At 46.1% G+C, this 21,685-nt stretch overlaps 2 protein-coding genes across 4 annotated transcripts in view; one reads left to right on the top strand and one right to left on the bottom strand.

Moving 5' to 3' along the window:
* PHYHIPL (phytanoyl-CoA 2-hydroxylase interacting protein like) overlaps positions 1-10,969 on the top strand; it is a 64,030-nt gene extending 53,061 nt beyond the window's left edge. For both annotated transcript variants that reach the window (XM_051982625.1, XM_051982626.1), the window contains exons 4-5: positions 3,925-4,042; positions 9,860-10,969. In XM_051982625.1, the coding sequence (XP_051838585.1) occupies positions 3,925-4,042; positions 9,860-10,394 (653 nt within the window). In that variant the 3' untranslated portion in view covers positions 10,395-10,969. The remainder of the gene's footprint in view (positions 1-3,924; positions 4,043-9,859) is intronic.
* The window catches only part of FAM13C (family with sequence similarity 13 member C), a 78,049-nt gene continuing 67,314 nt past the window's right edge, over positions 10,951-21,685 (bottom strand). The window contains exons 11-14 of one of the 2 annotated variants that reach the window (XM_051982623.1): positions 19,067-19,162; positions 17,035-17,234; positions 16,077-16,178; positions 10,951-12,633 (exon numbers count right to left, since the gene is read on the bottom strand). In XM_051982623.1, the coding sequence (XP_051838583.1) occupies positions 12,510-12,633; positions 16,077-16,178; positions 17,035-17,234; positions 19,067-19,162 (522 nt within the window). In that variant the 3' untranslated portion in view covers positions 10,951-12,509. The remainder of the gene's footprint in view (positions 12,634-16,076; positions 16,179-17,034; positions 17,235-19,066; positions 19,163-21,685) is intronic. The other variant, XM_051982624.1, reaches the window with a different exon arrangement.

Genomic DNA, 21,685 nt, shown 5'->3' with positions numbered 1-21,685 from the left:
GATAGTGTGGGGTAATGCCAGTCTGAATTAAGGGAATAGCCTGGAATACTGGAGACATCGTAAAGGTGGACACGGGCAAAGATAATCAGCTCCGTTTGGGACAGGTAGAGCTGTCCCATTTGAACATCCAATTTGAAACGTTCAGTAATTAATTGTTGATGTAGTTCTGTAGATCAGGGAAAGACCAGGCCTGGAGAGAGAAATCGGGGCATCATCCCCATGGAGAAGCTGGCTAACCTCCCGGGAGCTTGGGGTATTATGGGGGCAGCTCAGGGGCCTAGTGAAGCCCTGAAGAGGGAGCGACCATGAGGAGGAAGATGAAGTCAGCTAGGGAAACTGAGGCCTGCGGAGACGCCTCTCTCTAACGGAGATAATCCAGCCTGTGAGAGTAAGAAAGCTACCGTTCCCTAGACTGATTGAGTTTGGAGTCCTTATAACTGTAAAGCATTGTGCGGCTGTTACGGGGGATCCAGAGATGACACTCCCTGTGAAGCGTCTATTGTCCTCTCGTCCGCTTAATTGTAAGGTTTCCTTCATGGCTTCTTTGTCTCCTCCATTGTTTGCACTGAGGAACTGTCAGGAGAGGTTGTGTGTGTAGTTAAACATTCAGGAGCCTGTAGAAACGCCACTAAAAAGGCATCCCTTTTGCCAATTTCCTGTTGCCTAGCAACTTGCTCCAGCTGAGCCCGGTGCTGAACAGAGAGAAACTAGCTTTCTCTCCCATTGCGCTAGCCTCATATTTACTTGCATAATCCCAGGTCCAGGGCATGTCTTAGTGTCTCCTTTATTCCAATATCCTCTTCTCCTTCTGAGCCTCAAACTCAATCACTACCTCTTCAGTTCTATTAGCATTGACTAAATAGTCCCCACTTGTCAGGATAAAAGCCCATGTTTCCAGGTGTTTAGTCTCTGGGTTGGATTTTTACAGATGGATTTTTTTTTCTTGATTTTATTTTCTTGATCTTAGGAAAGCTAGAAATTAGAACTGGAAGGAACTACAAGAAATGAGTTCTATTTTTCCCCTTACTGTATTCAGTCTGATGTGTATTAAAAATTTTCCCCAATTTTAATACACATCAGACTGAATACAGTAAGGGGAAAATGTATTTTGTTTTTCCTTTTTTTAAAATGAATTCATGAGATCTCATTATGTAATTCAGAGATTTTAAATTTCCTTTACCTGAAAATATTTATTGATAAATCTATTGATTTCTATTTCCTGATTTGATATGGGTCTTAATAAAGAATGAAATGAATAAAAATAACTAAGAAAAAAATGAATTTTAATCAGTTACTTAATATTAAGTTTATGCCAAACAAAAACTGCATCTTTGTCCCCTGATTTTCTGGCTTGTTAGCTTGAATGATTTTATTTCCTAACTCAAGTATTCTGAGTGTGTGTAATAATAATTCAGATAAGACAATGCTACAAAATCTAATCTGTTATTTGATGAACTTGGTTGCATGAACTAATCATTTTTAAATAGAGACTCCAATTCAATCAAAATAGTCAAAGAGGATGTTTGTAGCTTTGCGGGGTTGCTTGAGTTTGCAGTGGGTTTGGCTAATCTATTGTTCTCCCAACCTGTTCTGTTGAGCACATTTCCTACCTGCTCCAATACTTAAAATCATAGTGTATATTTCAGGGGATAGAATTCAAATGCTTTGGACTCTGGTTTGTTTATTAATTCTGTAAGGAGATTATTAATCCTGGAAATGAATAGAATGATCATCTTCAAATAGAAGAAAAAATGTTTATTTTATATATCATCATTATTTACATATGTATACTAATAATGATATCGCTGATTAAAGAACAAGGAAAAATAGCTTTTAAATGCATGTGAAGAATTGTGTTCAATGAATATTTGTTAATTAGCTACTATATGACATTTACTAGGTGTGAATTTTACAACCTTGAGATCAAACTTGTTGATCATTAAATAGTGTATCAGAGAAAAGTAGTGACAAGTCCTTTCTAAGAGATCAGAGAAAGAGAATAAAAACATCTTTGTCTGCAGGTGTGCAAATACATGCTGCTTAGCAACATCAAGAGAGGTAATGTCTTGCTGCCCTTTTCAGCTCAGAAGGTGTAAAATGTCATTTGAATGCATTTTCTGGAACATGATGTTTTATTCTTTCCAACACATCAGGCTTAACTCTGAAAGTTTGGGGGCAGAAACCTTCCTGGAATTGTGTACCTCATATAAAACATGCCCGGTGCTGATTAGAACATAAATAAAAGTCATCTGTATAGCAGTGGCACACAGCTCTCTCCTTCCTGAATTCTGGGAAGATGACAGGTTCTCAGGGTTCCCAGAGGAGGCTTTCTGTCAATTGCACGGATCAGTTGCCAGATGATCATTGGTGGGATCCCTGCAGGAACCATTTCTGTGACATCCTGATCCTTGTTTTATTGAGTTACTACTGAGTCTGAAATACTTTGGAATCATTAAAAATGACTTCAAAGAAACCATTTCATTATGTTCAGCTAGACTTTATCAGAATTTATCTGAATTTCAGTCAAAGCACTTTGTCCCTCTTGGTCTTTTTTTTCCATGTACCCCACAACTATTTTGGGAACTTTGTTTTGGAGAAAAGTCGAAACCCCAAAGGACCAAAACGTTCCTCAGTGTAAGACTTTGGTTACTGCAGAAAGGCTCTTGGAATATTGAATTGGTAAACAGAAGCAGACTGCTTACCAAGGACTATATAGCTTGTCAGGAACTTTGAGACCCAAGAGAATTGAACTTGGTTCTGTTTCTTACTCAAGTATTTCTAGCTGTGTGCCCAGGGAAAAGTCATTCTGGAAAATATAATTTCTCCTGTTAAACTGGAATATTATCTAACCCACTTATTTATCTCATAAGGTTGATATGAAGATCAAATGAGATCCTTTTAATTATGAGGTGATTTGAAAACTGAAAAGTTTTCTAAGAATGTACTATAAAGTAAGAGATAATTATGATTCAGCTCATCTCCTATCACTGTTTTTAGTTTTTCATTTAAATTAGCAACTCGGGAAAGGGACAATATGCAACTAATTGTCATGATTTAGATTGGAGGAGGAACCTCTGGGCTCCAAATCCATGATGCAATGAGCTACCTTTCTAAAGTCTCTTCCAGATTTTCACTTGGGGGGGGGGTGGTTATATCTCCATGAGTAAAAACCAAACAGTTTAAGCCCCTCATAAAAACAGAACATAATCATGGAATTGGAAAGAACCATAGTCTAATACGAGTCTCCCAAAGGGACAAGTGAGTGGCTTATTCACAGCTGTTTCTTCAGGGCAGTGGATAGACATGAACCCCAGGCTCCTGTGCCATATCTGCATTCTAAATAAATTATTGCCACTGTGGACAGATATGCAGGTATACATGTGTACGTATTGTGGTAATGTTTGTCCTTTATTCCTGAAGAGGACCACGACATCAGGAAAGAGATGTCACGGCTTGCAAGTGAATCGGATTTAAGTGAGGTAGGGCTGTGTCAAGTCACCGTCTCTCCTGTGGCACCAGATGTGTATGTATGGGCGTGTGTAGTTTGTTGTGTAGTTTGCAGTCACGTCCGACTCTTTGGGACCCATTTGGGATTTTCTTAGCAGATACTAGAAGGGTTGGCCATGTCCTTTTCCAACTTATTTGACAGTTAAGGAAACTGAGGCAAATAGGGTGAAGAGACTTGTCCAAGGTCACACAGCTAGGAAGTATCTTGAGGCCAGTTAAATTCAGATATATGAGTCTTCCTGATTCCAGGCCTGGTGCTTTATCCACTGCACCAACAAAGAAACAGTGACTTCGTAACAATAGTTAAATTCCTACTACCTTAGAGTGAAACTGAATTTCCTTCAGTTTCTAATTTTAATTCAAAGTCTAATTCTTAGGCTCAGTCTTATTAACAAACTATCATCTTTTTTTTTCCAGATTATTCAAAAGTTCACTTAACACAACTTTTGGAAAAAGCTGAAGTGATTTCGGGACGCATGCTTAAATTTACCGTTTTTTACCGGAATCAGCACAAAGAATACTTCGACTACATCCGGTAAGAACTCAAAAATATCATTTTGAGAGAGTAACTTAAGTGTCTCTTGATTTAGTACTTACATAATTCTGCCTACTCCAAATTTTGCACAGAAAATTGCATTCTATTTATTTGAATTCTGAAAGGAAAAGGACTAAAACAAAATCACTCCATTCAGCAACTAATTAGTATGGAAAATAAAAGCCCATGTGAACTCCGACAAGAATTCAATGAATAAAATGATATTTGAAACTCTAACCTGAGATAGCCTGTTGCTGGTGTGGTTAAGTGGCCTTTTACATTTTGTTTTTTCAAATGCCTCCTCTTTGGACTTGCCTGCCTGTGAAGGCGGCCTCCGTGGTGTGCCAGTCTCTGACCTGGTCGCCATCTCCCTCATGCTGCTGTGCGTGCTCTTGGTCAGGGAGCGTCGACGCCTCTGTATCGAGAGAGTGGCCATCTCATCTACCTGTTTTTACTCTGCTAGACATTTAACCTTTAAGTTCTTTTTTTATAGACATCGAAAATGAGAAACTAGGTGGCCAGCTCTGTGCTGTAGTCATGATGAAATCACACAGAAACAGGACAGAGATGCCTTCCCTGGTGCCCTGAAATCCCCTCCCTTGTTTTGGATGTCGGTGACTCCTGCAGATCTTGCTCCTCTGGCTGCCTTTGAACCCTGAAACAGCCATTTGATTCATGTTCCCAAAAGTTGACTGGTTACCATGGAAGCCAAAAAAGCCTTTGATAGGTAGCCAAGAGATTGAGTTCTTTGGGTGTTTTCTAATGTTTTTAGTGAGTTGTTCGTTATAGGAGCAAATTGTTCCCCAGTATTCAAATGTGAATTTTCAAGTGAAATCAAGTTTATAAAGTGAGAAAGGAGCTCAGCCCATGATCCCAACCTGTGGCTGCCAGAGCCGCTTAGCCCAACATGACGTGGCTTTGTTCGGTGTCCTCAACAGAAGGTCTGTTTTCCTGTTGATAATTTCAAGCTTCTTAGCCCAATCTGAATAATCTATGTTTTGTGAGGCTTCAATTCTGGTAGGGGGATAAAGCACACATATAACCACAACACGTGATCAACAGACAGGATAGGATTAGAAATGGGAATAGCTAGACTCTTCAAGGACCCAGAGAGATGATCTGCTTAAGCCAGAATCTTAGACTGGCATTTAACGGAGCCTGTAATCACGGGGCATGTGAGGGAAATTTAACCCGTAGAGGGGCTTAGGCTTCAGCTTTAGATCTTAGAAATTTGTGAACATTTTTGTCGAGGAGAGATCACTGCAAGACGTACTACATTTTTACCTGCTAAAGATTCTCCCTTGGAGTGTGATCGATGGTAAACGCTAAGGAGCGGCCAGGGGGATGTGCTGCTTAAATCTGAAGCCTGTGGGTCAACAGATGGACTAGGAAGAACTCCAGGTCAGCAACCACCTTTTTTTAGACAATATAAAGGAATTGCCTCCTAAAGGAATTACTTTGTGTGTCTTTAGAGACAGTCAGATTTCTAAAGTTAATCTGGTCGTTGCTGTTGCCTTTAACCAGGAATACACTTAGCACTCCAGGCCGGATAAAAATCTGGCATGGAACCAAGTCAAGCAAACCCAGAATGATTTTTGCCAGCCACTGGAGGTCAGTGTTGCTCCATGACATGTACCCACAATGCCATTCTGGGTGTGGTTTCTCTCCAGACTTGTTTCGGCCCTTGCCACAAGCAAAGACCAGTAAATATGGCCTGCAAGTGATGCTGTGCGAAAAAGCTGGGGGGAAGGACTGTACCGTTCTCCTCATGGGTTCACTTCCGGCAGCTGGCCTTCCCAGACAGCCATACCATTTAGGGATATATTTTTCTTACGGGACCTTTAAAAAGGGATAGAACTTTAGCAAATGAATCTTTTTTGGTCATTCACTGAGCCCCTGAATAGAATTCATTTCAGATGTCATCCATACCCTTATAAGTGATGGTTCTAGAAAAATGCTCCCCCCACTTCACTTTGCCCGCCCCCAGGCCTCCGCTTGCTCCTTTGGCTAGGTTCAGGTGCCAGGAGAACAGCAGAGGGGCCCCCGGTGGGCCTTGGCAGCCGAGCCACACGGAAGCAGATAGCCCAGGGACAGCCTTCTGGAGTTCTGGGCCCTCGGGTGGCTGATAAAAGATTTATTCCCTAGGAATTGGCAAGAACTCTGTCAGTTCCTCATGAATTCACCATTTCTCCCATTTATAAAATCCCAAATCAGCAAGGTTGTTGTTTAACTTAAATATGCTTGAGGCAGTCTTCCAGAAAATCCAGGTAGGACCCATCCTAGATTTTTACCTTCTGATAACATCATTGAAAACAATAGCATTTTTTAGGCAAAAAATAAAGTAGGGCAAAGGAATTAAGAAAAGCTAAGGGATGAACTCCCTTAGAGCAAATCTGCTTTCTCTGACCTTATGTACTGGGCAAATGATTTGTTTAATTCTTTGGGAGGAGGTTACCTGAGATAATTAAGGTAGAGGAGAAGGAAGGGCTCCTCTTCCCTCCCCCTGAGGGTGCAGGCTTGGCCCCAGCCAGATGGGGGCGTGAGCCTCTAAGGCTGCTCAGGGACTGCCAAGTCATAGGTGGCTGAGAAAGGGCCGGCTGGGCCCCATCTGCTCCCCTCCCTGGGGTTCAGGGTCGTCTGAAATGAGATGAAGCCCGTGAAGGTGTCCCGTGAAATCTGTGAAACAACCCCAGAGGAAGGTGACTGTGCTCCCCATTTCACAGATGAGGAAGCCTTGGCAAATAGAGAAAAAGGATCACACAGCTAGTGAAATGTCTCTCTGGGCACTGTAGTGTCCCTCCCCACTTCCCTTCCCTCTCCTCCCCCTCCCCCCCCTCCCCCCGCTCCGTGTCCAAATACTAAATGGGGACCTGGAGACCCGGTGGATAAAGGGTGTCAAGAAGAGTTCAAATTCTGCCTCAAACTGAGTAAATCACAGCCTTAATTTCCTTCTTGGGAGATAAATCCCACAAATGATTCTTTCACACCCTAAACCTATGATCCAGTGATTAGTTAGTATTATTTAAGCCCTTCACTTTCCAGACGGGAACATTATGGCCCAAGAAAGTTAAGTACACAGCCAAAACCCCAGGAGGCACTCAGTGCTCATAAGAATTTGAACTGAGGCCTTCTGAATCCAACCACACCCCCTTTACTACAGGTTAAACTGTCCGCCAAATCAGCTTCATCCCCATTACTTCTCTATGTGACAAACAAGGCAGTGGGATTCCCTGGGGAACTTCCAGTTCTGAAATAGGAATAACCAACAAGGGGATGGGCAGGCAGAGTTCTTGCAAATGAACTGTGGGGTGGGCTTGACACCCCTGAAAAGTTGGCCAGAGACTCCTGCCTTATGACAGAGGGAAGCCAGCCACCGCCCACCTCACAGTACAGTGCAGGCCGAGGCATGGGGGAGCTTCTTCTGGGGCCACTTACAAAGCAACATAAACATCTTTAATATTCTGAGAAGGAAAATGGAAGAAATTTTGTCTTTATAGGATGTTGAACCAAATTATTTCCCTTATTTTTTAGTGGATGCTCATTATAACAGAAAATCCAACATTTACTTTTTATTCATCTTTGACCGGTGTGATCAAGTTTTTATATGTACATATAATTTTTGGCTGAGGCAATTGGAGTTACACAGCTAGGAAGAGTTAAGTGTCTGAGACCAGATTTAAACTCAGGGCTTCCTGACTTGGGGCTGGTGCTCTATCCACTGCACCACCCAGCTGCCCCTCAAGTTGATACTTTTAAAAGAAGTGAAACTTCTGTTCTTACAAACAAGAAAGGCCAGTTTTATCTGAATAACTGCTAGAAAGACATTCCTTGTCTTCTTTCAAGTCAGCACTTTGCACAGTACATGGGAGACATTCTATAAATGTTTATGAATGACTTAAGTCTAGAATCGACTAGCTTACAGAGACTAAAATTATCTGGACTGTTAAAGCATATAGTTATTAATAACTTTGTTTATATTTCTATAATAAAAACTTGAATATCAAAAAGTCCCGGATACTTCGGCTGCATTAAATATTTAATCATTAAGTCTTATTTTTTGTTCAAAAAGACAGATTTTTAAAAAAAACTTGATCATTTCTCAAATTGCCATCCTCATTTATTTGACTAGGATAATGTAAGTCAAAAAAGATTCCTTTTTATTCAGATTGTTTGGAAAATGGAGCATTCTGATTAACTGGGAATTCTGGTGTATTTGCATACAGTTCCACAAATCTCCAATTTCCAAAGAATCAGAATCTCCAATTCCCAATACCCAGAAAGGAACCTCGACCAAACATAATTTCACTTAAGGGTGATTCAGATAAGACTTTGGGTTCTTGTAGTGTGTCCCAGGATCAGCAGAACCAAGGTAAGCCTAAAAAGTAGGGGTACTTTTGTGTCTAAAATTTAGTAAATGGTCACCACCTGTGTGTTATGGTTTATCACTGTATGCAGGACAAACCACAGAAAATGAGAATGATCCTCCTCCTATGGAGCTTCTACCTCAATTGGGGGAAAAGACAAATATAACACAAAGAGAGCTCTATGTAGAGTTGATGGGATTTTTGAACTTTGAACTTTGACCCCTTTTTACAGTTTGGAACATTCCTCTCATCTGTGAGGAAGCTAAAGCTGTTGGGCTGTGGGGCTCCTCAGTTCCAGCCCTTCAAGGTTCCACTACTCATATGAGGTGTCCCATAAGTCCGAGTGCCATGTGAATCTCTTCAAGCTTTTTGCAGTGCAATGGCTAGAGCACTAGGCCTGGGAAGACCAAGATGGGAAGGGCCTCGGGTATTAGCAGCTGGGTGACCCTGGGGCAGTCAGGCAGGCAGCCCACTCTCTGCTCCATTTCTTCAGCGGTCAAATGGTGATAGTGACAACCCCTCTCTCCTAGAGATAGAACTGTAAGCACTCAGCAGCCTGCTGACATCTAGGAAGCGCCATATAAATGCTATTATTATTAAGCTTCCAAAGGCACTAAGGTTTTTGGCACCATCTGTGTGTCTAAATGGGCAGGAGCCTTCCTACCTGTCACTCACCTTTTGATCCCACTGCTCCCAACATCCCTGATCTTCTCTTTGAACTCCTTCCGGCACCATGGAATGGGACACCATGTAATGTCCTCATTCTGACCCTTGTGGTGATTTCATGCAAACCAGATCACCCAACTAAGCTTTTGCTCCAGCTTTGCCTAATCTCAAAAAACTCAAAACTACATTCAAAAGGAAAAGCCTGGCCACTACTAGGGATATTTTTAAAAGAAATGGGCCCAATTCCAAAAAGATTTTAAAACTGCATGCTATCGTGTTGTAGTTTTAACTGACATGACCTGTAGGAGATTTGGTGAAGTCCATGGTGACCCTCTGCTATTCTGAGATGATGTTGTGATCAAAAGCTAAGGCACAGAATGGGACTTGACCTCCATCTCCTTATTCCATGGCTCTTCATCTCTCTGATTACAGATTTGGCATTTGGAGGTGGTTTAGATTCCAGGCAAACAGAAATTTACCATATTAGTCTTTCCATTTTGCAGTAGGGGATGTCTCACTGTAATAGTAAAGCTGTACCCTATTTACATAAAAAGCTACATTAACTATGTGACAGTGAAAAAAAAGGCTTGTTCTGGAAAACTGGTCAGCCAGAAAATCGGCTGCAAAGAGCGCTCTGTAACCCGCAGCTCTTATGTTCCACTCCCTGCCCTGTAAAGAGCCCAGCTTGGCTTCTAGAGCAATGCTCACAGGTGTCCGGCAGCACTGGGGGGAGGAGGAGGGGAGTGGCACTGCCAGGCCCTAACCGGTCCCCCTCCTTGCCTTGCAGAGAGCAGCACGGGAACGCCATGCAGCCCTCCGTCAAGGACAACAGCGGCAGCCACGGGTCCCCCATCAGTGGCAAGCTGGAAGGCATCTTCTTCAGCTGCAGCACCGAGTTCAATACGGGAAAGCCCCCCCAAGATTCCCCTTACGGCAGATACAGGTTTGAGATCGCGGCCGAGAAACTCTTTAACCCCAATACCAACTTGTACTTTGGGGACTTCTACTGTATGTACACGGCCTATCACTACGTGATCCTCGTCATCGCTCCTGTGGGGTCACCGGGAGATGAATTCTGTAAGCAGCGCCTTCCTCAGCTCAATTCTAAGGATAATAAATTTCTGACCTGCACCGAAGAAGATGGCACGCTGGTGTTCCACCATGCCCAGGATGTCATTTTAGAAGTTATTTACACTGACCCTGTGGATCTCTCCCTTGGCACCGTGGCAGAGATCACCGGTCACCAGCTCATGAGCTTGTCTACTGCGAATGCAAAGAAAGATCCCAGCTGCAAAACCTGCAATATCAGCGTTGGACGCTAACACGCTCTCGCAGGTCCTTCTCCTCAGCCCTCCCGACACCTCCAGTCCTCCCCTAGGAGCATCTGACCCTCTGTTGTCCATTCTCCTCGCCAGGTGTTGTCCTCTGAAGCATGTCCACGCCGCTGTCACCAAAAGCAGGCAGCTCCGTCTCACAATCTCTTTCATAGCACTTTTAGTACTTCCTCTTCCCTCCCCTTCCCTTTGCTTAGATGATGATAAAAGGTCCTGAGTTTTCCTTCCGGCACACTCGTTTATGGCCTAGATGCTGCAATGTCTTTTCTTTATCCTTTTTTGCCGAACGTAACAAAATGAATCTATATAGGCAGCTTTAGCAGAATACAAATTAATGGCTTACAAATGTTGTTTAAATATGCATTCATTTTAATCTACTGAACAAATATTGGGATAACTCCAAACAGCATGAGAGGTTGTAATCGCAGCATGAGTTAAAAATCTTGAAGCCTAGAATTGTCAGCACTTCCAACTTGTTGTTTGACAGTGTTATTTATGTTATTTATATTAGCTAACAGGAAACAACTACTGTGTTTCAACATAATAAATATAATAGAAAAATATTTTATTTGTACTGTTATATAAAATATTTACAATCATATAGAATATATAGATTACATTTTAATAGCAATTGTTCACATGTCATGAAACCACTTCCCCTTATCAAAGACATAGCTTGTAAATCTCAAGTAAGTAGCTGTGTATCTGTTCCTGTTATTATTAGAGACGGATTTCAATTAAACAAGTTTACGAAGGAGATTATTCTGATTCATAAAAGTTATAAAACACCAAGTCGATACACAGAAAACAACAAGCCAGGGAAACGAAAGCGTCCACTCGTGAAGTGGTCGATGTCTTTCTCATCCAGACTACGAAAACGTGAATTTCTTCAGAAACATGCTCGGACGTTACATACACTAGAAATGCAAATATGATTGGGACCAAAGGGAGGGTCGCCATTTTACATACTCCTGAGCAAAACAAAAATGAACCGGGCTGTGTTGTTTCCATACAGAGTGGCAATCGGACAACATACACTCGAAGTGATGTGACTGACAGGCTCCTCCTCTCTGGTCCTCTTCCCAAAAGCTCCACTGCCCTGAAGCATTTCCTGTATTATGTTAGACAATGGGGCAGACGATCACAAAGCTCTTAATTTTTGCCCAGAAACAAGAAATCACAGCTTGGGAGGAAATGCTTAGATCTCACCAAGTTAGAGCGTTTACATTTAGAACGTAAAGAAAAAATGCCTATTTCCAATGGAAAAATAGTCATATAATCCGAGTTTCAGGAAGCAAAAAGCTTAGCGATCATAACCAGCGATTCAATTATATGCTACATACACTCAGCTATCCAAAATACCTATTTTCAAATTTGAACGCAATATTTTTATTTTAATATAAACATCTGGCAAGTATAGACAAAGAATACTTGATAATTCACAAAGTGCATGCCGTCAGAATGAGCTTTGGTAATTGGAAACACAAAATTTCAAATCATAGGCAAAAATAAGGTGCTAATTCGAAGAGAGAAATTAAAAATCATCAATCACCTATTCTAAGATCCGTTATCTTAGGGAGGGTAATGGGGACATTAAAGGACGATTGAACGTCTGTGGATTTTTGCTCATCTAAAAAAACTTTCTAGTAGAAGCGTAATTAACTATTTTACTACCAATGTTACTCCTTTCTATTTGAAAAAGCAGAATTTCTCCTCTATTGCTTTGTTTTCCCTCAAAGAAGTTTTAACTTTGTCTTCAGAAACTGAATTGGATTCATTTCCTGAGTGAACTCCCTCAACAATGGAATATATTGTTGCATCCCTGTAAGATCAACCGAAGTCAACATCAACCTTAAAAAAAAAAAAAAGAAAAGAAAAAGAAAGAAAAAAGTGTGCTGGGCTGGGAATGGTCTAATCGTACTTGGGGATTCTTCTCCCACAAGCGGCTTCTCAGTTTCTCCCATCCTTACAGTGTCACATTTACCATCCTTTCTCCTCCACAGCTTAAAGTGCTTCTCAACGTGTTCCAATGACCCAGCGGGAAGCAGAGGACAAGAAAAGGTGCCTCGATTGGAAGGATTCGATCAGGACTTCTCTTCCAGCTCAGATAGTTTTGGACACGTCTTGCTTACTGATGAGAACCTCTAGTAATCTTAATTTGGCTTTTATGTGCTTATACTCGTAGTATTCATCCGCCATGGGAATCCGATCTTCCTTCTGTGGGCTCCTGGAGGGGGAGAAAGAATGACAGAACGTGTCAGGTCACAAAAGCCGCCTCCTTCCATCGAATGATGGCTTTGGGGTGGCCCCACACACAGGCCAGGGGTGGTACCGCTCGCCTCATACAGAAGGCTGCCCCCGGGCTGACTGATTTCAGTGTATTCATGGGATCCTCACAGGCTCGTGTGGAAGAGTATGGGGGATAGCAAAAGGGAGAAGCAGAAAACCCCTCAGAGTCTGAAGAAAATGGCCCTTGTTTAGTCTGCACTACCCAGTGTAACTCTGTGTTTTCTATACAAAATAATGTGTGTTGTACCGGTAGGACATTAAAATCATCAACGAGAAATAATGACATGCCTATTTACAGAATCTAAACTACCTAATCTAACCATTTGAAAAACCAGATAGTTACCTAAATGGCTCGATATATGTGTAGTGTTCTGGGTGAGGTCATTTCCAAAAGTCTCAACTGGCATTTTCTTTCTACATAGCAATTCAATTAAAGCTAGACGTGTGTACGAATTTTTCTATTCCATATTCCAAAGCTTATATCCTTATGCTTCCATTCACATTAAAGTAGACTTGGAGTACACCTGTCCATAAAATTATTTGCTTTCTCTTCAGAGTATTTGTGTAGTCAGGAAGTGTTCAAACCACTAATGCGGGGTCCCAGAAGGCTAGAGTTCTAACAGTTGCTAAGATGGTAAATTGTTTGTAAAACATTTTATATTAGTGACCTGGAAATGGAGAATAGGAGTTAACACAAAACCACTCACTGCAATCAATCAGGAAAATATATTAAAAAGAACTTTCAAGATGAGTACGTTTAAGAAAGGTCAAAGAGTCTCCAGAAAATGCTCTTTCTCTTTCTCTGGACCTTTTCTTCCCACCGGCAGTAAGAGACATCAGAGATTCCCAGCTTTGATCTTGCATAGCCAAGAAAGTTAAAAGAGCATCCCAAGTTGATGTAGGTTCTTAAAGCATCGCCCAATTCACTGAAATCAGAGGTGTCACAATATGGCACAGGGCTAACAGGAAAAATTGGTGGAAAGGCTCCCCCCTCTGGCTTTTCTCTAAAAGCTAAATTGCTTCGGCTCACTCGGCTTAAATTCTGGCTTCTAGACCAAGGCCCCCGGACTCAGGATTCTGGGAGCACATGCCAGTAACAGCTGGCACAGGGGCTGGATGGGGGGCCAGTACTAACGGATCCCTGTTGGGTCCGGCCTCAGGGAGAGCCGACACACCTTTCCACAAGTTCTATTTGCCCCCTTCCCATCACATGAGACCATATTAATACAGTGGGGCACCCAGCAGGACGCTGCTCCCCTCCCCTATCAAGAGGTGCTCTTGCCTAATGAGCAAGAGCCAGAGGGTCCTGACCACAAGAGATCAAGGACCCAGAATCCCTGCGGCTTCTGTGGAACTCAAGGGCAGCAAAAAGTGCAACTAACCCACAAAGCGTGCATTTATTAAGCACCTTTTGTGTGCCAGCCAAGGCTGGGCCACAGCACCATCAGTCTCTGTCCTCAAAGGGCTTACATTCTATGGGGGAGACATCCCCTGTGTGCGCATGCACGTGTGCGCATGCGCCCTGTCAGAACAAACCTTCCCAGGAAGCCGGACAGTCTTCAGTACCTCTCCATTGGAGCGAGCTGCAGGGAGGCGGAGCCTTCCCTTCCCTTCCCTAGACTGGGGCCCTGAAAACATACACTCCCATCCCCCACCCACAAAGGCGCTAGGCGTGGGCTATGGTCCTCTACCCAAAGGGGTCTGCACACGTGGGCTCCCTGCACCCTTTTGGCAAGGATCTCGGTGTATTCTGTCTCTCCCTTTCCCTCCCTGCTTCCTTCTTGTCCAGCTCTTCCCTCCCTACCCCCCCCACCCCATCTTGTCTGTCTCTCACTCTCTCAGGAATGGGATCTGGGGCCCTGAGCCCAGAAGGGCGGCGCACCTCGCGTCCACAGCTTAGTCCTCAGGCATCTTGGACCAACAATGTCTGCCCTCCCTGGACTCAGTTTTCCTCCCCCAGGATCCAGGACCCAGCATTTCTCAGGTTCCCAACAACTTCTAGGACGGGGCTAGAAGGGCCGCCCTCGGAACCACGTGCTTTCTGATTCTGTGTTTCTGCTGCCCAGGGCACCTGCCTTTAGGACTGTTGCAAGGACCGGTGCTTTTCAGGCAAACAGACGCATGGGGCTTCTTCCTGGGATGGTCGCTAACAGTCCATCGCCCAGTTCCATCTTTGCCACAGTGAGCAGATAAGAGGGCTTTCCTGAGCCCGATTTTCAGACCGGGGACCCCAGGACTCTCTCCCCAGCAGGCGGGGACTGAGAATGGGGGCTGGAGTCCGGTCTCCCTGCCTCAGCCTGCAGCAGGTTCTTCTCCCTCCCAGAACCCTCTCTCTGCAGGGGCTGCCCATGCCTGTCTGAGAGCTCAGCGGGTACAGTCAGGAAGGGCAACGTGGCGGCTCGCACTGGGCTCAGAGTCACCGGCCGCAGTCCTTGCAAGGGGACCAGCAGGCCCCCTCTCTGCCCTGTCACCGAACCCGCGGCACCGCAGGGCCGTAAATCTGTCCTGGCGGCGTTCGCCCCCTGGGGCGCTGCCATCCTGCCCAAGGAGCCCCGGATCTCAAACCCACCCAAGGCGGCACCCGCCACACTTCTGGGCTCTTCCATTCAAGCTGAACGCATCGTCTCCATCGCCTCCACCAATCAGGCGTGAGCTCCGTGAGGGGCCAGATGCTACCTGTGTGCCTCCATCACTCAGCACAGTGCTGGGCACCCAGAAAGCACTTCATACGTGCCCCTTCACTCGAAGCCCATCGAGGAGCATGTGAAATACTGGTGGCTCCAATTGGTAGAAGGAGCTGCTTTAGCATCTGCTAAGCTGGAGGGCTGGGCACCGGGTGGGCAGAGTGAGCACCTCCACGTGCCAGCCCGAGTATCAGTTACTGCTGTATCCCAGCTCACGGCCCTCATCTCCCCAGCGAGGCGGGCTACATACTGAGAGGACAATGGCTCCCGAGGAGTTCTGGGACCCATGCGGGGTGATCCCTCGCCTTTGGAGGGCCGCCGGCATAAGCGACCCCAGAACATCCTGGGGCCATTTGTGAGGAAGCTGGGAAGCGCGATGGAGGGCACAGATACAAGAGTGCTTGAAATCGGGAAGGCCCGACATGAAATCCAGCCTCAGACACGCGCCAGCTGGCAAGTACCTTGCTCTGTGCCTCAGTTTCCCTAACTGTAAATGGGAATCATATAGCCCCTCCATCTTCCAGGGTAGTTGTGAGGAGAAAAGAAGCATGTGCTGCCCTGTAAAAATGCCGGTCACTGCTGGGGAGTCTAACCCAGTAATCACTCTCTGGCTCCCCACAACCTCACCAGCTCATTCTGCACGTCTGGACAGGGGTCACTGGCAAGGGATGCTTGGAAGGCACCTGCCGGGTCTTACCGTCCAGTCTGCTTAAAAAACTGCTCTTCAAATTCCCTTAAGGCCTTCCGAAGCCTCTTCTTGTCGGCCCTGGTTTCTCGAAGATGGTCCAGTAAAACCGGCCTGAAAAAGGCAAATACGGAGAGGCTGACCGGAAAGACTGTTCATCTGGCCCAGAACATCGTCTGCGGACACCGGACCCCCCGAATGAGTGTCTGGAGTCACAGTAAAGAAAGGGACTTCCCTGGGAGGGGGAAGTGGCTGCAGAGCCCTCACGGCCATGCAGAAAAAGGAGAGCCAGCCTTTGGCACCGGGCAGCCACTCACCCGCTGAGGGAGGGAGGGACAAGTCTGAAAAGCCTTGTTGGAAGGTGACTGGGGCCAGGCCCAGGTGATGGTGGGAAGGCACAGGATCAGAGAGAAAAGAGAGAGTGTCCACTGGTCACTCCCTGGCCAGAGGCCAGAAATGAAGGCCGGAGTCAGAACGCCTGGCAATAACATGGCGGGAAGAATCAGGATGGCCACGTTTACTCCTGGACGGTTCCGTCCAATACAGGAAAGCAGGTGGGCCCAAAGCCAAACAAGGCCGTGTTTCCGGCCAATCGGCGGGTCACCAAACACAGGGAGTGCGGGCTGTGCCGCCTCGTGAGCCTCCCTCTTGTGCCTCCCTCCTGTGGGTCTTACCCCCCAGACCTGCGGGAGGGGCCTGCGGCTGCACAGACCACACTCAAAAAACAGGTCATTGTTTCCTAACAGCATATGCTGTACCAGCAGGAGGCGCTCAGCAGCACCCAGAGCAATGCCCAGAGCTCCCCTAAGGACGACAAACCCCGTGAGCTCATTCCAGATCATGAGCACAAGCAACAGTTGTGGGCTAGCCCGTCCACAGTGGGTAAACTGGAGAAGGCTAGCCCCCGAGAGAGGGAGAATTCTGGACGGGCGCTTGCTGTGGCGGCAGAGAAGCCCCAGAACCCACTCACATGGTGGCCTCGTGCAGGTTGGACATGGAGAGGGCCGGAGGGCGGACTTCCTTCTTTGCATCCAGAGGCAAGGCCGCAGCAGGCATGGCCTCATTGGGGAAGGGAAGGGGGTCGTCGGTGGGCAAGCAGGAGGCTGGATCTGACAAGGAAGGCTGGTGGCTGCCCCGGGGGCACTCGTCATCAGAGTCTTCTTCTTCCTGCTTATCACATGGAAGAGAAAGGAGGGAAGAAGGGAAAGGAGAAAGAAAGGAAGAAAAGAAAGGAAGGAGGGAAGGAGGGAAGGAGGAAGGAGGAAAGGAAAAGAGGGAGGAAGGAAGGAGGGAAGGAAGAGGGGGAGGAAGGAAGGAAGGAAGGAAGAAAAAAGCAGGGAAGAGAAGGAAGGAAGCAAGGGAAAAAGGAAAAAAAGAAAGGAAGGAAGAGAAAGAGAGAGGGAAAGAGGAAGAAATGAAAGGAGAAAAGGGAGGAAAGAAGAAAAGGAAGGGAGAGAGGAAAAGTTACCAAACATTCGGGATCTGTCCTGGTGTGCAGAAGGCCTGCTGGCTTTGGAGGCCGAGCACCTCTGTGGGTCCCCCCTGTGCTGCTCTAGCCCCCAGGGCTGGCATCTCATCTCTCTCTGTATCCACACTACATGGCTTGGGGCCTGGACCTACCATGTGCTAAATGAATGGCTGTCCATTAACTGATTCACTGCTTGGTTATCAGTTTCCTTTTCTGTAAAGGAAGGGGGTCGCACTGGATCATTTCTAAGGCCAGCTCTCTAATAAAGCCTTTGAAGAACTGGAACAGGCAACAAACAAAACTGCACTAAGACTATCCGCAAGGAGCCATCATTTAAGCACATGGAAGCATCTCTCAGGAGTAGCTGAGATTCCCGTGGGATGATGAAGGACCGGACATGGAAGGTTAAAAGAAGTTGTGACCCCAGGGAGAAATAACCTTTGACTTTCTCACCAAGTGCCCCCTCCTCACAAGGCCCACCAAGCCAGCTCCCCCCACGATCCCAGGGCTATGACCAAGAACCAGGATTAGGGCCAGAATGAGCCAGTGGCCCTTGCACCTGTCACAGAGTTGTTATTATGTGAAAAGCCAGGATTTGATCCCAGGCAACCTTTTTACTTCAGAGATGGAGCTTTTCTCACTAGGACCTCGAGTGAAAATCCTGGATGGGGGGAACCTGAGGATCTTCAGTTAAATCCCCACAAGCACAAAACTACAAATCAGAAGGAGCTGGGACATAAACCTCAGTCACAAATTCAGTTAGAGACCACATGATCTAATTCTCTTGCTTTACAGATGAGGAAACTGAGACCCAGAATATAAATAATTTGATCATAATCTCACTGGTGGTAAATGCAAAGGCAGGGTTTCAATCTAATTCTTTGAACTCCTAAGTCAGAGCTCTTTCCCCTCCAATTTCCTGACTTCAACAACAACACTTGACCCTCTCCCCCCAATTCTCTCTCTCTGTTTTACACTAAAGAAAATACAAAGAGCACATAAGATATCAGTTCAAATATTTAAAATTTATTATATATCAACATTTCTTTGTCTTCTAGAACTGCGGGATGCTCAGCATCTGTCTTTGCTCTTACAGAAAATTTGTCAGCATTCCTGGCTGTTCTAATTGCCATCAATTACTCTTAAAATTGATCTATCAGTGATTTCTGAGCACCTAATTCACCCTCAGATAATGGCAAAAAAATCTATTAAAAAACATAATTCCAATTTTCTTTTTAAGGGAAATAAATTCACTCACATGTACAGAATAAAGGACCTACTTCTCCTGGCTGAAGGGTAAAGCATTCGCAACCAATACCAACTGGAAATCTAGGGTTTCCTTCCCTCCCCGAAAAATATCAAAGTGAATGTTAACAATGATCCTAAAAACAGAAGAACTCCATCCTTGGTAGCGACCACTGACAAAAGCAGACAGGAGAAGGTGCATGTCTGTTCTCTCAGCCCCTGGCCTAGTCTGGATCGCCATCACTGTCTTCCTTAAACAAACAAAAGCTCTAGTAGCGCTGAGACTTACAATGGTGGGGATCAGGGAAGGTGTGGACAAAAGCTGCTTGATGATTCTGTAGCGGTCATAAAGGGGTTTGATCAGGCTCTTGTCTGGTTTCGTTACCTAAAAAGCAAGACATTCATTATTGCTCTCCTTGTACCCAACCGTTGTTTGGAACAGGTCAAAGAAATCCCGAGACTCAGTGCTCAGAACCTGAATTCATGGCAAGCACGTAGTTTTTAAAAGTTCTGAACAAAAGCCTTGCCCACGTCCTGCTTAACAGAGCTCCTGTCTACTTTAGAGAGAGAGATCTTAACTTTTAAAGTCCTTCACTGAAAAAAATCCAAAGTAAACAAGGTCCTTCACTGAGAAGTGACTGAGTAAACGGAGTGCAAAAAGTCCAGCTCATTTCACTGTCTTTGCATTAACTCTTCCTGCGCTCCATCTCCCTGATCCAACCAGGGACCAAATCCCACTGATCTGCCCACATCTTCCCTTCCACTCCCACCACCACCATCCTCATCCAGGCTTCATCATCCCACGCCTAGATTGGGGCGACCCCCTTCCGGCCGGCCCCATGCAATGCAGGGCTTCCTTCTGATGCCCCACTGGGGAAAAGCCCTCCCTGCGCCCCACTCCAGAGATCCCCACCCCTTCCCCTCAGCTTTCTCGGCTCCGTGCGGAGACTGATGTGGACTCGCCCCCCAACCCAGACTTGTGAACGACGCAGAAACTAGGACAGCTGATTGAAGAAGCCAGGAGCAGTGCTCAGGGGAGGATCAGAGGAGCAGTGGGAGGACTAACACTCAGAGAAGATAAGGAAGCTCAAGGTGGCAAAGGAGGGCGAAAAGGAGAGTCAAAAAAAGGAAAGGACCTCCGTGCGAGGCGGACAAAAACGACCCTCACCAACCGGGCCCACGGAGCTGCTCAGTCCCTGTGACTTCTGGGAAGAATAAAACAAAAAGGGCGAATGGAGAGCGAGAGCCCAAGAGAAGAAGTTGAAGAGGAGATGAGCCGGCAGGTGACAAAGATCAGCCACAATCCCACTGCGCGGTGGAAAGGGTGCCTGGGTTCTCTTCCTGCCTCGGATGCTGACTTGAGACAGGAGCCTCTGGAAAGGAGGGACCCGGACCAGGTGACCTCAGAGGTCTATCCCATCACTAGATCTCTGGCCGTGAAGCCATCTGAGCCCGCAGAGGATGGGAAAGGTCCTTCTCAGAGAACGGGAAGGGTCCTTAAGGACCAGGACAAATGCTCTCCTGATTTATTTTTTAAAACATGAAGTCCGTGAATTACAGACCAACGACTTTGACCCTGATTCCAGTAAGATCCAAGGCTCTATTGCTCAATGCAGGATTTGTGTCTATCTAGAAAAGGAAGGTGGGGCCCCAAAGACTTCACCGAGAACAGGACACGACAGATGAAGGCTCTTAATACTGACTGACTGCTGAAGTGTACGTCCTCTTTGGACAGGGCCTCTGAGGTGAGGACAGTGGTACAGCCAGGGCTTAACTCGTGAATAGGATGGCAGGAGGTCAGCGGGTTAATTAGACAGGGTCAAAGAACAGTCAGTAATGGCTGCATGCCACCTGAAGGGAGGTCTCCGAGGGCCTGCCCCAGGGGTCTGTGCTTAGTCCGGCCCTGTGCACATGAAAGGTTTCTCAATTTGTGGTAACTACGGGCCCAGAAGGACCAAGGCCGACATGGTCCTAGGATCCACTGGGCAGCGTGGGTGGAATATGGCATTTACAAACGTCCCGTAGTGGGCTCAGTAATCCGCAAGTGCAAAACACCCGAGGGTGTGGGTGGGAGGCAGCCTCCGGGGAGCGGGGAGCACCATGGCAGCGAGCATGGCAGTGAGGAGGGTCACCCCACCGCCCTCTCTTACAGCCCAACCTCATCTGGACGGCACGTCACCACTGCAGCAGGAGACAGGTACAATGTCCCGGGGTAGCTATCCCAAGAGCAAAGGGTGTCAAAGGAATGGAAGGTCAGGGCTACCTGGGAGGTCCCTTCCTTATGACCAAGATCTTAGGGAGGTCCCTGGCAGCAGGGGGCATCATGATGGCATGGTATCCTTTGGGAAGGGGATGGGCACCGGAAGTGAGGGCAGAACGCAGAAAGGGCACTGGGCAGCGAGGGGCAATGAATTCCACTTCCTGGGCTCTGGCCAGGATCGAGGGATAGTAAACATCAGCGTGTCAGATGCCCATGCCCAGCAAAGCTCCTGACTTTAAAGCAAATTGGATCAAAATATAATTTGGAAACGTTTAATAAAATAAATAAGAAAGCAGCACAAGACAGTTAATCTGTGGTTTCCTAAGTCGATATGCTATTTCTTTGTGAGGCTGAAATTCGCTGAGATAAGGGATGGCCTAGAGGGTTGGAAGGGGGTCGTGAGGAAGCTGGGAGCACCATTTTGCCTTCCAAGAAATAAAACAAGGTGGCCACTATTCCCCTTTGGGTCATTTCCCCGAAAGAGCTCCCAGGATGAAATCAGATGTGCTAGCTCACAGTGGCGCAGAACAACAGCCTTTCTGGAATAATCTACACAAGAAAGGTCCCAGTGCTCCCCCCAGGACCCTGATCCTGCCCCCCAAGGCCCAATCCTGCCATCCAGGATCCCAATCCTGCCCCACAGGGCGC

The sequence above is a fragment of the Antechinus flavipes genome, chromosome 2, assembly GCF_016432865.1.
Source record: "Antechinus flavipes isolate AdamAnt ecotype Samford, QLD, Australia chromosome 2, AdamAnt_v2, whole genome shotgun sequence".
Classification (NCBI taxonomy): Eukaryota; Metazoa; Chordata; class Mammalia; order Dasyuromorphia; family Dasyuridae; genus Antechinus; species Antechinus flavipes.
Note: the sequence above shows the minus strand (reverse complement) of the source record. Positions and strands in the feature narration are given on the sequence as shown.